The 17,963-nt window shown below is 39.2% G+C and overlaps 1 protein-coding gene across 1 annotated transcript in view; it reads right to left on the bottom strand.

Annotated features, from left to right (window-relative positions):
* LOC107066250 (dachsous cadherin-related 1) overlaps window positions 1-13,480 on the bottom strand; it is a 47,631-nt gene extending 34,151 nt beyond the window's left edge. The window contains exons 1-2 of the mRNA XM_015320721.2: window positions 13,321-13,480; window positions 8,445-8,912 (exon numbers count right to left, since the gene is read on the bottom strand). Of these exons, the coding sequence (XP_015176207.2) occupies window positions 8,445-8,912; window positions 13,321-13,465 (613 nt within the window). The 5' untranslated portion in view covers window positions 13,466-13,480. The remainder of the gene's footprint in view (window positions 1-8,444; window positions 8,913-13,320) is intronic.
* Between the last annotated feature and the right edge of the window lie 4,483 nt (window positions 13,481-17,963).

Below are 17,963 nucleotides of genomic sequence, written 5' to 3'. Positions count from 1 at the left end.
TCATACTAATTCGTATATGTTTGCGTGTATAGCATGTTATACAGTTATTAAAGTTACCGATAGTAAGAGAAATCGTTTTAGGTATATGGGATTGAAGTTAGCCTGATCTTGTCTCGTAAAGTCCTCCTAGCGTCTATGTGCCACGACACGTCAATATATATTCCTTAAACGAATCGACGTAAAGGATTGAAATGTGAGGAGAGGGTCGCGAGTCGGCTCGGAGAAAGCCGGATAGTCTCGAGAAGGAGAAGAAGAAGAAGATAGAAGAAGAACGAGCAGACCCCCGTCAACGACAACGTTCCTTTACCCGCGATATCGCTTCTTCATCGCATTCATCGCGTTGCTAGACTCTACCGCGAATCCCGGGGCTAATCATCATTATTTAATTACGAGATCGTTTTTCCTTCAGTTTCGAAGAGTGTCGCGAGTCGTCGTTCGAATGTAACGTCTCCTTGAAAAAAAGTCAAACCCGTGTTTTACTTCTCATTCGAGTAAATATTTGAAAAATTGTTTTGTGTCACGTATAAAACATATACTAAAGAAATGTTCTTATTCCTGTTTTTTTTTACAAACTAATAAAAAACACAAAATATAATATAATTTTACTGAAATGTGGTATCACATTTAAATGGGATTACAAATACTATAAGGGAAATCGTTTTCTTAAAACATTGGTAGGAGGATATACACGTATAAACTTACGTCGAGGATCGTAGCAAGAGCCGTGCATCGGAGTAGTGCACAATAGTGCAAGAAACGTACGCTCGCATTGGAGATCGGTAAACAAACGAATAGGGCTTCGTACATGCGTAAGACGTCCTGGAGTAGGACGCGGCTAAATGGTTGGCTATGTTCCCTCAAGAAAAACGAGAATAAGGAGTAGAAAGAGGAGGAGGAAGAAGAGAGAACGGAAGAGAGAGAAAGAGAGTTTCTCTAGCAAGACGCTGCACCGCAAGAAAGACAAGACAATGGACGGCGACAATAAGGCTGCTGGGCATCCAACGACGCGAAAATAAATTAAAATGATGCTCGACATTAGCTAGCGCGAGCCTACCACCAAAGACTACGACTATTACTACTACCATTGCTATTCCCTTTTTTCGCAGGAAGAAGATTTCTTTCCTACAAGTTCAAAACTCTGCGTACATGGCTCGGTAGACGTTGTCTTACCAACTTAGGGCCTCCTAGATTCAGATTCACAAGCCTATTCGATCTGTGTTTCTAACTACGGGGGATGAATAAATAATAATATTCGTATGTTTCTCTTGTATTGTTACTCTACTATAATTTATTTCAAAAATTATCATTCCAAAACACGAATATATATTTTCAAAAATAGAACTAACTTCTTGAAATTAAATTCGTTCGTATTCGATGACGTATAATCAAAGATATTCTTCAAGAGTTTCCTCCTCAATTACGTGGAAAAAAGTTAAATGCGTGAAAACGTTGAACGATCTCTCTCTCTCTTTCTCTCGAACGAGTTTACCATCCTCTTTTGCAAGGAAACAATCTCATCTAGTATTACCCTGTGGTAATTCTCCCTCGTCGAAATTCCAAAGTGAGGCACGAGCTTAAAGAGGTTCGAATCGAAGCGGCATAAGATATCTGATAGGAAGATAGAAAGAGATGGGTAGAGAGAGAAATGCATCAGTAGTAGAAGAAGGACGTATAGATACCTATATTTTCACATACACACACATACATTGTCAGTAAGATAGAAAGAGAGAGAGAGAGAGAGAGAGAGAGAGAGAGAGAGAGAGAGAGAGAGAGAGAGAGAGGGTGGAGTAAAAGGGATGGAGAAAACGTCTATGCTAGCGGCGATGGTAAACGGCGATAACGAGGCGCGAGATAAGGGTCGAGGAGGTGCATCATATACGAAAGAGGGATTGTGTGAGGGAAGAAGAGGGAAAAAGGGAGAGCCGGTCTATCGTTGGCCTTTTACAACATCTAGGATCGCGGCATATGCACCGTATCTTCGGCGTATCTATACCCACATAGACATACATACACGCACACATCCTACATCAATTCTCACATACACATTAGATTCACGTCGTAAAAGTAGCCGTGATTTCTGCACGCCCGAGCGTACTTTTTTCGTCGTACCCACTGCGGTAGTACAAGCCGAGTCTTCCAATAACCAGCGATCGTGCTATAGGTATAGGTATAGGTGTGTATGCATTCAACTTGTATGTGTATATATGTGCGAGGGAGAGAAACGCTTCGTATACGGTTCAGACGAGATACCGAGGCGTACCGAGGTGCGCGCGCTTCGGTATATCTTACGAGCATCTAAGGATTCCACCGATTCACCGAGGTTACTCGCTTTAACATTTTTTCTAGCCTTGAGAGAACCCGATCAAGCACGTTGTTGTTTCCTTTTCCAAATCTATCGACGCTTTTCTATTTTTTTCTTTCGTTTTATTTTATTCAAATTTTCGTTGTTTCAAATCTTGTAATTAGTTATTTGATTTATTAGTAAATGTTGCAAGCAAAAAAGAAATACGTTTTGGATTTCTAAACGGAGATTAAACGGTGGAACGAATTGAGGGTTGGTATTGTGCAATAAAATTTGCTAATGATGTGATAAACTAGAGTGGAAAAGATTCTTCGAGAAGAGTTGTAGAATGGAGAAAGAGCAAAACCCAAGAAGATCAACAGCGTCGCGGTACTTTGCCGAGATGCCACGAGGTCGTCCCTCTCGAAACGGAGAGAGAGAACGATTTGCATCGGGCAATAAACAGCCGCTGTCGAAAATGATATAAACGGGTGCTGAGGCCCGCCGAGCGAAGCCAACTGGGATTATCATACGTGCTCCGAGCTGAGCTTCTTTTACTCTCCCTTCACCCATCTTCCCCGTTTGTCTACCCATCTCTCTCATGGCGATGTTAATACCAGAGGAAAAGGAAGAACTAAACATTAGTTTCTGAATCCTTTTATCTGTAATTGAGCTTACGTATCGATCTAGAAAATATTTAAGTATTTATGCGAAAACCATTTTCTTAACATAGATTTTATTACTTTCCTACAATCACGGAAAACTTAATAGAGGTAAACTCGTACGAATTACGAGACTTACCGATCATTACCGATATCCTTGATTATGCAATTTCAATCTAATTAATAGTGCACATTTCTCTATGCTAGATATATATATAGGAATTGCAGAAAGTAGTCGAAATACGCATGGCGAACAATCGGGAAAAAAGAATGATCGTTATTGCCGATCGGATTTTGCTCGATTTGTAACCTTTCTACATCGAAACGGTCCAATTTACTTTCTGAACGCGATGGTAATTGAATCAGTTTGATTCTATTTAAATTCTTTCTACTCCGAATTCTACGTGCCGAAAGAGGATAGAAATATAAACGTGAACGAGACAGAGAGAGAGAGAGAAAGGGACGAAAGGGGGTGTACAAAATTCCGGGAACGGAGTTACGCAAATCAGACCGCGAGCATTCGTCGTTGCATGGTGAAGAGAGAGAGAGAGAGAGAGAGAGAAAAGAAACTCTTTGCTATCTCAAACCGCGGATCTTTCAGCACGGAACTCTCTTCGAGAAATCCCTTCGCTCGAGATGCAGAAAGTCGAGGATATTCAGCGAGTAGTTTCGTGGACTGAACAACCAACCAACCAACAGACGACGACGACGACGACGGTCGCAGAAAATTTGCAAGTCCGGTGTAAGCACGAAGTTAATGTAAGGTGGACAAGACGATTGCGATGGAGAAGAACTTTTAAAGGCAACTACATATTCGTATAATAAAATCTTGTTACAGAAAAAAATGAAGAAAAAGGTTTCCTTTTTAAGCAATTTTATTGAAATAAAACAATCCCAGTATTCTCAACGTAGGCCTGTCACAATTCCATTTGTGTACTCAACCAAGTTCGGAAAGACCTCATCACGCGTATTTTTCAAGAAACTCGAGAATGGATTTTAATCGACCATGAAAAAAGTAGTTTAATCTTTATAGCAATCGTTAAACGAACCAAAAGATTCGTCGCTTACAAAGAATTTTGGAAACGCTGAGACTCACTCGATCGTTCATATTATCTTCTTTTTTATCGGTACAAAAGATGTTCGATAAAAATCAAATGAATCCTGTTTCTATCTCGTTTATTTTGGAATGAAAAGACAGAAAGTACGATGATGAGATTTAAGTAGACGCAGGGATAAATGAGTGAAAAAAAGGAAGGGTTTTTTTTACGAGACGCGATAAATAAATTAAATGACTCTTGTCATGGAGTTCAAATTATCTTGGAATATAAACCGGTGCTAATACAATCAGCATTGGTTTAGACCTGATCGTGTAGAAATAATTATCTCCATCTAGTATTTTTTTCCATTAGAGGAACCGAATCGTTTTTTTTTTTTTTTGGTAAGCGTATTTGTCGTTAACGTTATTGTTACCGGCAACTGGGTACGAAGCTTTCGTTATCGTGGAATTTACGAAGACACGAGCAGGAACAATAAAAACGTTTCGAAAAAATTCAACTTTCATGTTGTTAACAAAAAAGAAAAAGAAAAAAGGAAATGAAATGGAATTTAAGTCAAAAAATTTCTCTCACGAAAAGGAATCGTCAAGTTTCACATTGGCAATCCCTCGTATCTCATTCCACGTCGAGAAAGAGGGGAGGAGTAGGATTCGGTGAGGGTGAGGGGGCCTCAAAGGCGAACGGAGCGGTGATATTTAAAGCGTATGCAAAGAGTGCAGCTCCATAGCAGCTAGCAGTTCACTCTCTTTCTCTTTTTCATAGTAGAAAGAGAGGGGCAAAAAGTCTTGGACAATGGCAGCTTGCGTTCGGCTGCCCGGAATCCGACTCGCGACGATTTATGCGACCTCGACAACGACGACGACGACGACGACGACGACGACGACGGCGACGACGACGACGACGGTCCTGCACCTCCTTCTCATCTTATTCCTTCTCTCAACGGCACACGAGGCGCATTCTCTTGGGACGAAGAATCTCAGGCTCCGAAAAGTACGAAATACTGCTAGTTCGGATGGAATCCCTTGCCTGTCCTCAAACTCTTGCCACCATTTTAACCAGTATTTTCGATTAACTCGGGGAACTTTGAACACGAGTTTAACCAAGATGGACGTTTAAGACTGGATACTTCTTACTTACTTACTTTTCTTTTATTTGATTTTAACCCTTTAAAAGTACGATGAAAATCGAATTGGATTTGAGAACTTAGGTACTCTTACGAGACTTACGATCGTTACGAGAAAGTTCGTCGAAGCGAGAATACGAAAGTCCTGATCGTTATTGCGATTACGTTTAAACCCTTAACGAAGACGCTTGTTACCGTCGTTATCGTTTCTTCCGATGTACTTTCAAACGATTCGGAGAAAGGTCTCTCTCTCTTTCTTTCTTTCTCATTCTGTCTTTGATTCGTACATCCGAGAGAAAAGACAAACTATCGTCGTGTTGTACGTTCATATCGATCTTGTTTCATGTCACGGGTGTCATGGTATTCGATTGTGTTTCCTTCCTCTTCAGCTCTGGTATATCAGAATTTCTTGAGAATCCTTTCCTTTGAATGATTCAAATTCAGAATCGATCCACGTTAAAAAGAACGTTCGTTCTCTCTGTTTTAGTGATTTTGGAAGATTTGTTTTCAAACATGCATAGAATATCTAAAAAGTTAGGAGCGGCCAGTTGTTTTGTTAGATAAGATAAGACTGGTAGATTTCATTTGTACCCGATCTGATGCGGACCGATGATTTTCTTCTCTCCCTCTCTGGAGGTGCTATAAACTCGGCCGTAAAATGAAAGCCGTTCCTCATTTTGTCGCGAGGTTTTATGGAAGGATACAGTATCCGGCATGTTCACCTCTCGAACGACGCACCCAATAAGGACTTCGTCTACTTCCAAGTGTTTTTAAGTATCGACCTCGAGGGGACAAGTCCCGCGTCATCCGTTTTTCTCCATTTCTAGAATCTCCACCTCTTCTTTCATTTGATTTCATCCACACTTGACATGTTGGTTTAATTCGCGAGTGTATTATTCATTAGATTAATTTTCACAATTATTTCAAATATTTCGATTTCTCTGGAAGTTTTTGTTCAAGGATAAATTCAAATGGGCAACAACAATATTCCTTTGTCCTGTTTTCGCTATCGTAAACTTTTTCATGGTGTTTTTTTTTCTTTTTCCTTTCCTTTCATCTGGAGAACGAGTTCGTGTTCATCGAAACAGGTGTCGTAAAATGGGGGGGTAGGGGAAAAGATTGCTGCTGAGCATCGATGCGAATCGTAGTGTCTGTGTGTACGTATAGAGTGCCTTGTGCGCAAGCGCTCACAAACGTTCACCGGCTCCCTTCAACTTTAATCTGATAATCTGATTGGCTGCTGTGTGTCAAATATTGCGAACTCGCACGCCGGGCCGCATCTTCTCGCGCGAACAGGTTCTTCTGTGGACGCGTGGCCCACTCCTTTCTCTCCTCTCTCTCTCTCTCTCTCTCTCTCTCTCTCTCTCTCTGTCTGTCTCATCATCATCGACTAAAATCAGCGATTCGATCCAGAGGATATCAGCGACTTTCGATAAATGGAACGATCTTGCTTAAATGGCAAGAGTTGAAGACCGTTTCGGGGTATAAAAAAAGAAAAACGTAAATGTACTTACTTTAAAGTAGATGAGTTCATTTCAATATGCATGAATGGCATTTTTTTTTACGAATAAACGTGCAAAAATTCACGTCATTAAGGATAGCAATGATCGTAACGTTGCGTCAAATTCTTCAATAAAAAAAAGTGGTACAAAAAGAACAAGATTACCTTTGAAATTCGTGTTATATTTCCGATGAAAAAGAAATGTTCGCAAAAAATAATATGACAAAGAGAGAAGAAGGTGGATAAGGTCTTTCGTTCTTTCTCTCTCTCCCTCTCGCGAAAGTATCCGCATTGATATGCAAGAGGTCTGCATATGCGGGCCATGGCGGTCGAACAATACGACCACCACCGGTAAGGCACCACCGTGTAAACTATCCGCCATTGTCGGGACTATAATGTACCGTGGAGCCGTGCTCGATGCACGCCGAGACACTTTACACGGTGCACCGGGTATATGGCGCGGTGAGCGCAGGTCGTGACGCGCCGTATCTTGCATCGGATGTACCACCAGTGTGGAAACACGGATACGTACCTCTCATCCTCCCTCCATTTACCTTTTACCTTTTCCTTTACGTACCTCACCCACCCCTCCCTCCTCCCACCTCCCACTCCACTCGCCTTACAAACCCTACTTGGTGCATCAGGACGGACCTTCGCTTATTCCCTTATTTTTTTCTTCTTCTTACTCTTTTATGAAATTATTTTAATCTACTCTACTACCTTGGGTATTGATTCAAGGTTTTTCGTTCGTTAAAAAACGAAGGACCCGCATGGTGAAAATCAACTTGTTCGAGTTTAAAGATCCCAGACAATCCATCAGGGTTTTCTATGTTAGTTGATTGAAATGAAAAAAAAAAGAAAAATAAAAAAAGATCACGAAAGAAATAAATAAAGAAAGAGACGAGATGGAGAGGATGTAGGTAGGTACGACAATACGAGTTTAAATTATCCGAATGGAAGTCAAAATGGGGTCGTTACCAATAAGGAAAACTGCGAATCCTGTGGGCACGAAGCCAAGCACGAAGTACCCGTGACGAGCATGGCGCGTTATCCTTACGAGACGCGCGTTCCACGTTCCTATCACGTTGAATAGATATTCTCGTATGATTTACATGCTGTTTGCTCATACCAACTACTCTTACCTCTTCTTACTCTCTTTCTCTTGGTTGGAGAGAACCAACCGAAGAAGCAATGGAAGAAAGAAGAAGAGAAGAATATTCTCGAGAGCAAGCTCGTTTTACCTACGATAGTGTATCGTACTTTGCACGTGCTTGTAGGTATACCGAATCGCCACGTAGGCGTTTTCGCATCCTCCACCTCCTTTTCTTCTTCTTCTTCGTCGCAGTCCTTCCTCTCTTCGTATCCACTCTCGTGACGCGACTATGCTAAAGCGGTAGCACAGCGCGTGGAATACGTTTTCGCGAGGTCTGCCTAGCTCGAGGAAAAGATGCCAACGCGTTTCTAAAACTTTTTAGATAACTTCTTTATCCGATCTTCTCGATGACCCCCGAAGCTATTGCGATTACTACGGAACTAGGTACTTCTGACGACGATCGTTGGAGTTACATGCTACGTTGCACTTCTATATTTTTTTTCTCTGGGATCTTTTAGATTGAGAGTATTTCTAACATAACGGAATCTTAACCTTGATCATTCACACGGTACATTTAGAAACGCAATCTAAAAGAAAACTGATAAAGATCGTTTAACTACTGCCAGTAGTTTTTCATTTTTAATAAAATTGATTCATTGCCGATTTCAATCTAAGATTAAACTAAAAATTGTATTTATGGAAAAAGTGAAGATATAGAGTTTGACTTACCTGATAATGATGATGTAGTATCCTTGATACCACCGACGACAGTACCTTGTGGTTGATTTTCTTTAACTGAGAGAACGTATCGTGGTCTTTCACAAGTCCTGTGTCCTTGCGAGGACATCGTTATTCTAACTTCTGCATCGACGGTACTTTTCAATCCAGCTGCATCGGTGGCAGTAACATTAAGTTGGTGTGAAGCTGATCTTGAAAGAAGACTTGGCCTAGAAACGTGAAGTTCACCGGTGTTTCGATCTATTCGAAATATTCCATTTTCATTGCCACTGGTTATTCTATATGCAACTTGTCCAAATAATCCTGCATCTAGGTCACTCGCTACTACCCTTAATATTGGTCCTTGAAATGGGACGTCACTTCTTAAAGTCACGTTGTACTTTTGTGGTTCAAATATTGGACTGTTGTCATTAACATCGGTTATTTGTACTCGGACGATTGCTATTGTACTGAGACCACCTGAAACAAAATAAAAATATGTTAATTAAGTTTTATTTTTCATAAGTTTTATTTGAAATGGTTTAGGAATGTTTGGAATGATTCGGTGTACTTTGATACTCGTGAACCTGGTCTTTTTAATTTCACGCAACTGATCATAGAGATGAGTCCATTTTCGGTACTGAGAAGAATACGAAGACATGTAAGAAAGATTTATGCTATCGATGGTTAAACGCGGTGCTCAACTTGGAAGTATTGAAATATTCTCAACGAATGAACCTTTTAAAATGTTCAACAATTGTAAACTATTGATGATCGTAAATATAATACATAATCATGTATACACAATATCGATGGTATAATGTAATTCAGCTCAAAGTAAAAAAATAAATAATAAAATAGTAACTCTTGTTAGAGTTTGTATCACAACCTCTGTGAGCTTGTTGTACGCCCGCATTCGTTCGAACGTTATACAAGGTAAGAAAATTTCATGCTTAGCTACGAATGTGCGCCGAATTGTGCACGCACGCACAAACTTAAAAAAAAAAGACTCAAAGGGGACGAGGGGGAAGAAATACGAGTACGACAATGTCGAGAATAACGGAGGTGGGAGTTAAGTCTCGAAGATTTATGATGCCGGTGTCAATAAAGTCACCTCCGATGTCGCTGTGTTCGTGCTCGATGTACTCGCCTTGAAACTTGATACACCCCTGAGTCCTTCGGAAACACCTAACCATTCCCTTTTGCCGCCCTTTGATCCTACGCTGAATACGAAATTTCAAGAAAAAAAAGCAGAAGATGCAACGATCATGAAAAATAATCAAACTTCTAAATATTGATTTACATTATGTTTCGTATTCTAATTTCTACTTTTCATTTGATACATTTAGCGATGAGAATTTCCATTGACTTCGTTACTGTTGCAGAGAATGCAACGAAGTTGGTCTTCTTCTCAGCGAGCAAAAGCCAGGTAATTTTTTTTCTTCTCAGTATAAGCTCCCCCAGACTTGGTGAAGATGCTGTGGTGGTCGAAAGGTTCGAGGGACGAAAGGGGAAAACTTGGCCGTTGACGCATGACTCCAATGACACTAGTACCTATAAATCTCCTCTCAGCTCGGAGCTCCTTCGAGCACTCGAGTCCATACATTACTATGAGTTACGGGTGTAAACCGTTTAAACATCGGATTACCCGATTTACATACTGTCTTTTGATATTAACACTTACCCCTCTCATTCTCGCTCTTTCTCACATACACACACATGCTTATAGATACACATAGATATACATTTGTTGAACACATGTCTTCTATAATCGGAAGATTCCATATTACGGTCAAAGCAATCGACCTACGATTATGCGCTCGTGATAAGAATTATTTATAGGTTTATAATTTATATGACTAAAGTAATCCTCTTAATTGGATTAAAGGAGACATTCTTAACTTATCGTTTACGATTAATCAAAACTGTTGAATCATTATCATTCTTATGTTATACAATTATGTTATACAATGATCTTGATTATCATTGGATGTCTTTCATTAAGATAACAATTTTTTTATTTTTATTTTTCATTAAGAAGTCCTCTCCCTTGAATGAATTTTCTTTCAACTGTCGAAGGAGAGGTAGTAGGTATAGGTACTTATATGCAAAATGCGATAGAGAAAGCGAGAGAATAAAAAAAAATAAAAATAAAAAACGGTCGGCTGATTGGACTCGAAAAAAGGACGACGGTAAGCAGGATTCTAGTGATTTATGACGACTTTGCTCGAAGTAAATCTCGTAGTTTCGTTCACTACGCCGACATTATTTGGCTCGATAAGAGGATTTCGATGTGAAGTTAAATAAACGTAATCGTGAGTCCTAAGGGAATATATATATGTATATGATATAAAAAGAAATTTTTAAAGATATAAAAAAGAATGTAGAAAAAGAAAATCAATGATACGCTTGAAATTTGCGAACGAATAATAATACTAATTGTAAGTGTGGTGGACACTTTTTAAAAATGTTTTATTGAACTAAATGAAGATTTGCGTTTATAGTTTGTATAATTTATACTCAAAAGTATAGGTTCTGTTATCTTTCATATTCCTTGTTTTCTCTTTTCTAACTTGAAACAAAGTAACACACACACATACACACACCTCGAGGTGATCTTATAAGCTCGCGTATAGGATGATGGTTCATTCGATGGTGCGGATCTCAGCGCGTGATTCAAAGCAACCTCGCTCGTAGGTAATAATTATCGATCACCACCGCGTATCCAACCGTTATCCTTCGCCATTAACGCGAGATACAAGACAAGACTCAACTCGACTTATCTTCAGCCTTTCTGTTCGATGATTCCGTCGAAGAAGCAATAGGTTAACTTTCCTAGTTCTCGTAATCTTCGGACCAACGATCTACGTAAATACATTTTTATCCTGAATCTTCGTACCTCCTTTACTTTATATAAATTCAAATATATCTTCTTTGTTTCAAATTTGTATATTGGTAACATTAATAAGAATTGTTTGAAGTGTCTACGATTTTTAGTTCGGGAGATATTCATGTGTAATCCTATCCAATGTAATGACATAAGTAATAAATGAAATATATGGTCAGACAAAGTAAGTAGGTAGTGCCTACGAACAGCTGAAATTCTACGTTTGAAATATTTACTTGTAAAAAAAAGAACGATTTAAAAAATAAGGCAGATAATCTAATAGATAAAATGTACAATCAATGAAAATTCTATCGACATAGAGAAAGAGATGAGCATCAGTGTCTTACACCATCCCAGCATGTAGCTAAGAGCAAACAGGAGCATGAACGATCAAAGAGAGAGAGAGAGGAAAGGGAAGGTAAGAAGAGAAGTGTAGACAACATGGGACGGTAACGAGTAGTGGTAGTGGTAGTATTACTAGACATACTGTTAGTAGTTGTGGTAGTGCAGGTAAGTATACACTGCTACGCCAGTGGGTGATATAAATCACACGAGAAGAAGTGCAACCTCCGCACCGTTCCTCTTTCTCTTTCTCTATCTTGCAAAAGGAAGGAAGGTTCCTACGCGCTGCAGGGATCGCCGTCATATCCGGGCCCTTTTCTATTGTGTATCTCGTGTTTGCCGGCAAAGTCTTCGATCTTCATGTGTGACACCCCCAGCCCAAGTACTCTTGTGTGCACGCGCGCGCATGCACACGTCGAACAATCGTATCGATAACGAGCGACAATTACGGTACGAGCTACGAGTACATACAAACGTGCTTATTTGCAAAACGGTGCGAACTTGCGACAATGGGATACGTGCGGCTTCTTTCTGACTCTTCTTCCTTTTTTCATATTTTTTTTTCCTTTTATTATTCTTAAAACTAAAACGTATAGAATTACGTGAATTATGGTGGTACGTGTACATAACGTCTGACCGTTCATTAGATAATAATAAATTCGTGGTTATTCATATAAAAATATGTAAAATAAATAACACGTAGAATTTACACGTATTTTCAATTTTCTTTTTCAAATCAATTTCTAAAAGTTACATTTCAAAATATTCACTTTTAATAATATTATAAAGAATTTGTAAAACGATAAGTTAAACTTGTTGAAAAGTTGAAAGGACTAAAAGCAAGTAGGTAAAGCTTGTCGTAGGAACGTAGCGCCAGGACATCTCCGCGATCAATGGATCGATGCTAAGCTAAGCCGTACGTTTTCCCATAAGAAGAAGAAGAAGAAAAAGAAGAAGAAGAAGAAGAGGAACGCAGTCGTATTCTATTGAAAATGGGTACAGAATTCAGCGACGACATAAATCATAAAGCCTATTACAGGGCTACTAGATGTTGGCGCGGCGATAGCCACCTCTCACGCCTCGCTCCTTTTGCTCCTGCGTATTCTCCTCCTTCTCTTTCTCCTTCTCTTCTTCTTCTTCTTCTTCTTCTTCTTCTTCTTCTTCTTGTGTTTCTTCGTTGCGTGCATTCTCCATATCCTTTTTCTATCTCTGTCTTTTTCCCTTTTTCATTCTTTATTTGTTTATTTGTTTATTTCTGTTTAGTATCGGTGCGGCTCACCTGCCCGATCGCGTGTTCTCTCGCACAACGAAGGAATAAAAGCTACATACGAGCATCAGGAAGAAAGCATTGTTCGCCCGCAGCGTTTAACGGGCAGGTCGCGTTCGCCTATTTTGGTTAGACACACTCGGCAAACTTGCTCGGTTCGTAGCGCTAAAAGCGCTCGATAAATCGCTTAACAAATTGACAAGGCTTAACGGGCCTATGTCGCTCGTAAATTATCATGATCTGACTCAAACTTTCTACGATATACGTTCGTATGTTATATATACGTCGATACTCATCTAACTTAGGTGACGCGGAGTTTCCTCAAGAACAACAAATATTTTCGATATCCTAATGGTAAGTGAGTAGGAATATATCTTGTTTGGGAAACTCACCTCTGTCGGTGGCGATTACGGGAATCTCAAGGTAGGGAGCAGTTTCTCTATCTAGCGGTGCTCTCACGCAAATGTCTCCTGTGTCGCTACGTGCTTGAAGCAATTCGCTTTCCAATCTTCCGGCTGCCAGGGTATAATTCACCATAGCATTAACTCCGCAATCCGGATCGGTAGCTTGTACCTGGAAATTAAAGAAAATTCATTTTATTACATGTGTGATTTAATAAGTAACAAGTTAGTCTATCGTTTAAATAAATAGCAATCATTTTTCTCCAAATTCTTTGTTTTTGGTTCTTTCTTTCTGTATGTTCGTACAATGTAACGGAATGAGGATGAAACAAAAGTAACATAGTATGAGGGATGACGAAGAGAGTCGTGTCATCGGGAACCACCTTTAAAAGGTGGAGTCGCTCGAGTCGAAGTACTTCGTTTAATTTCTCTTAACGTTCCTGAAACGGGATACCTAAGGGGCCTTTTTGCAGAGAGGTGGTCCATTCGTAATCTGGACCCGGTGACTAATTTGCGAGTGGCTTCTTTCGGTCTTCCTACCCCCTTGAAAGAGAAAAATAAAAAGTATCTACCACGAGAAGACGTTAGTGGACGGACGTGGAGGCGGTGATGGACGCCTCCGTTGCGTTAACCACTGGCTCGTTTATTTCTACGAGGATGTATCGTCGACTCGAACAAATCCGATGGAAGAGAGATCCTTGTGATTTTACGCATAAAAAAAGAAACGAAACAAGAAAAATCCATGCTCCTTTATTTCCCGATTTACATATCATTCTTCCTTTATAAAATATATATATATATATATATCCTTATTCCCTAGTTTTATTCGATTATCAAGATAGATCATATGTTTTAAGAAGGTATAAAGATTCGATCTAAGAATATGTAACTCGAATTATCCAGCGACCAAAGAGAGATTAGAATCGATCGAAAGTGTGATTAAGAAGAAACGAGACGAAGTACGAGACCGTAAATTTATCCAACCGAGACGTAATTTGTACCACAGTGGTAGTCTTCTCGTGTACCTCGTGTAGAAGAAATCGAGCCTAGTAGAGAAAAAGATAGTAGTAATAGAGAAAGAGGTAGCATAAAAGATAGAAACAAGTTAAGGAACGGTAATGAACCCCTTAACCCGAGCGAGTCGCCTTAATGACAGTTTAAAGTTTCCTCTCGCGTACTCTCGCGATATCTCGCGAGTACGATCTAACTACGATATTCTTGAATACTCGGGATACGCCCTGAGTTGATACGAGGATCGTAGAATCGTTTTCGATCTGATGAAGGATCGGATCCCGTCGATGATCGATTACTTCGTTACGACCTGTCCAATGAGAATATTCGAGTTTCGCGACGTGAGGTCTCCTTCTCTACGAAAGAATATTTCCTTTTATCGTTAGAAAATAAAATGAAAAAAAGAACAGTTAACTAAATAAATAAAATAACGTGCATCAGGAGACGACCGTGGTTGAACTTTCCTTTTCGAAGAAATATTCATGGAAGGGTACGTTTAGGTACGAAGAACGTAGATACGAGATACGATAAAATGTTGCATATAGGATCGAAGAATGTTATTTAACGGGGAAGAGGGGTAGTTACTAATGAATGCGATTGTGAGGATAACCTGTTTCGCGAAGGACGTCCTACTCGTTCAGAGTCTACAAAACGCAGCTTGGACTGACGGCACTCTTACTTGATCTTTGTTGTGCTACTCCTTATGGAATGACAACACATTAGAGTATTGTGTTTATTAAAACAACTCAGGTATCCAATGTTATCTCATTGCAATCTATTTCGTATGAAAACTAATGTAAGTGATACAATACAATCGTGTATATAATGAACATTGAATAATCCGCTAGGATTGATAGCTTATGTTGTTATTAAATTGATTAGATGGTAAAAAGAGATAAACATATATATATGTGTATATATATAATATAAAAGTAGTTAGGAGTATTATTATCGTCATCGTCAAGAAGTAAGAACGTCTAGTAACGTTCGAAGCGTAATGAGTCGCATAGGTTTCGAAATGAACACTTGGGAAATAAGGCTTGCACATGGCACTAAAGAACTTTCCGGCTAAGGGAACATAGGTGCGTGAGAATCGTCGAGAGGGTGCGCGGAAAGAATGCGATTGCGATCTCGAGACGTAATTAAGGAGACCGTTCGTCGTCGAGAAAATTCTCAAGTCTCTTCTCTCTTTCTTTCTCTCTTGTTGTGGGTGGGACGAATTTAATGGCTCACTCCTTTTCATATAGAAAAAGACAAAAGATAATATATATATATATATATATATATATATATATATATATATATATGTGTATATATAAATATCTAACGATTTCTTCATGAAAAAAAGGAATGATCGTTGTTTGAGATTCTCAGCTGTCTTACCATGGGAAATTATTGATTCTTCTTCTTCTCTTTGTAGAAACGTTTGGGATTCTAACGAGATACGAAAGTCTGAAGAAGAGACTCTTCCCGTAGAGTGGGTCGAGGACAAAATTGTTTAGAGAGCAGTAGTCGTCTTCGTGAGTTTCGTTCCGAATACGTATAACGATCGGTTTGAGGGTTCTTAATTGGCTGGAATCCTTTATTTTTCTCTGTATTTGAAGTAGATCGTTCGTATATATCTGACATATACTCTACTTCTGTCTCGATCTAGCACGTTTTTAAAGTTACATCTGCTATGAAATGATATTGTAAAAAAACTCTCTTTAAGAAAAGAAAATAAAAAGTAACAACATTATATGTATATAAAGTATTACATAAATCATAATATCGCGATTAAGAAAAGTGGATAATTATAAGATGGACTAGTGATAAAAGTAGTGATTTCGGACCATTAGATAGATCCATCGATCTTACTTTTAAACTTACAACAACATTTCTTGAATTCGATCGAAAGTTCCAGCTTACACATAATAAAATTAAAGAGCCCTTTCCTTTTCATAAATATGCATAAGGGACATACAGACGCGTATACACGGGAGTATCGTGTATGGCAAGAAGGAGTAAGGTACTGAAAGGAAAGAATCGAGCGAATATCGCGGGAGGCGGTTGGTAGGCGCTAGTCGGAGGCAAAAGGTACGAACGAAAAAGAAGAGGATAAGAATAAGGCGAGAGGAAGAGAGACGGAAGATAATAAAGCAGGAGTCCGCAAGGAATGATTTAGTGGTAGCCGCTCGAATAACTTTCCCGCCAACACTGTTGCCACCTTGAAGAAGGCTCTACCTTCTTCTTCTTCTTCTTCTTCTTCTTCTTCGTTGGTTCGGTCCCAGCCTCCGATACACGCCGGTGCTCGAGAAAGGAAGCTCCGGGGAGAAGGTAGAGGAGGAAAGGCGGTGCCAGAAGAAGAGAAATTTGTTGGTTCGTGCACGAGACCTCCTCCCGAAGGAGAAGGAGTATTCTCTTTCTCTCTCTCTCTTTATTTTTCTTGGTCGAACAAGAAAGAGAGAAAAAAAGATCTTAGACGAAGAGTAAGGACCGTAGTGCCGGAGAAGAAGAAGAAGAAGAAGAAGAAGAAGAAGAAGAAGAAGAAGAAGAAGGAAGAGGAAGAGAAAAAGAAAGAGATTTCGGTCTCCTCTTTCCACCCAAACAATCATGCTAATGAATTACTGCCGAGCAGTATCGGTGCTGATCTGGCCAGCTAATTCGAAGCCGCTTCCAGGGGCTCCACCACACCGAGACCACGCTGCGTTTTTTTCCCGTTGAAAAATCTTTTATTCTCTCTCTCTCTTTTAGTTAGTTTTATCTTTCTATTCGAATTCGATCCATTTAGATCCTTGTCTATTTTCTTCCAATATTATCGCTTTCAAAAAAGGGATCAAGGAAAGAATAATTATTGTTTGTATTTTACATTCACTTGTATTTTTTTTTAAATTATTTCAAATTCAGTTTCGACATTTATTCTAATATCGTTTACCCTCTATTCGTGTCAATTTTGCATCACCGGATCTACAAGTTCGAAAGGCACACGTTCACGAATACATACAAATTCGATTTTGAATATCACACATACATATGTGTATATATCGCATACCTTTACGCATGATCACAGGGGTATATTAAATCGCGAGCAATCTTACCTGCTATATCCCAGTGAACATGGACCACGTGACGCATTGTTTAAATGGTTTTGTTTTCGGCCGACCTTGCGAGGAATATCGATTTCAATCGGCGTGTACGCGGAATACAATCCGCGCCGTGGATCTCTCTCCTTCTACTTCTACCTTTTTACCCTTTCTCCCTTTTATCTTAAAGCCCAACTCACAACGATTTCATTCGACTTGAATTCGGGATCTGTGAGAAGACATATACTTTTTTTTTTCTTTTTTCTTTTTCATTTCTTTTCTTTTCTTTCTTCTTCATGGGTTAAATCCTTTTGCATTCTTACGAGATATACACTTCGAGAAATATTTCTTGTCTTTAAAAATCAACATACTCGCAAAGCACTCTACGATTAACTTTAATCTTACGATCATTTGTAAATGTTACAATGTAACTTCAGTTAATTTTCTATACTATTGTCACGGTATGATTTAAAAATCAAACATCATTGTTAACTATATTGTTCGATCATTTAAATAAAAATTAAAAGTATTTTACAATGAAAATGAAATTGAATTTAATTC

The sequence above is a fragment of the Polistes dominula genome, unplaced genomic scaffold (genome assembly GCF_049000335.1).
Source record: "Polistes dominula isolate Pdom_NZ unplaced genomic scaffold, Pdom_raw_medaka contig_16, whole genome shotgun sequence".
Lineage (NCBI taxonomy): Eukaryota > Metazoa > Arthropoda > Insecta > Hymenoptera > Vespidae > Polistes > Polistes dominula.
This window is presented reverse-complemented; position numbering and strand designations above follow the sequence as displayed.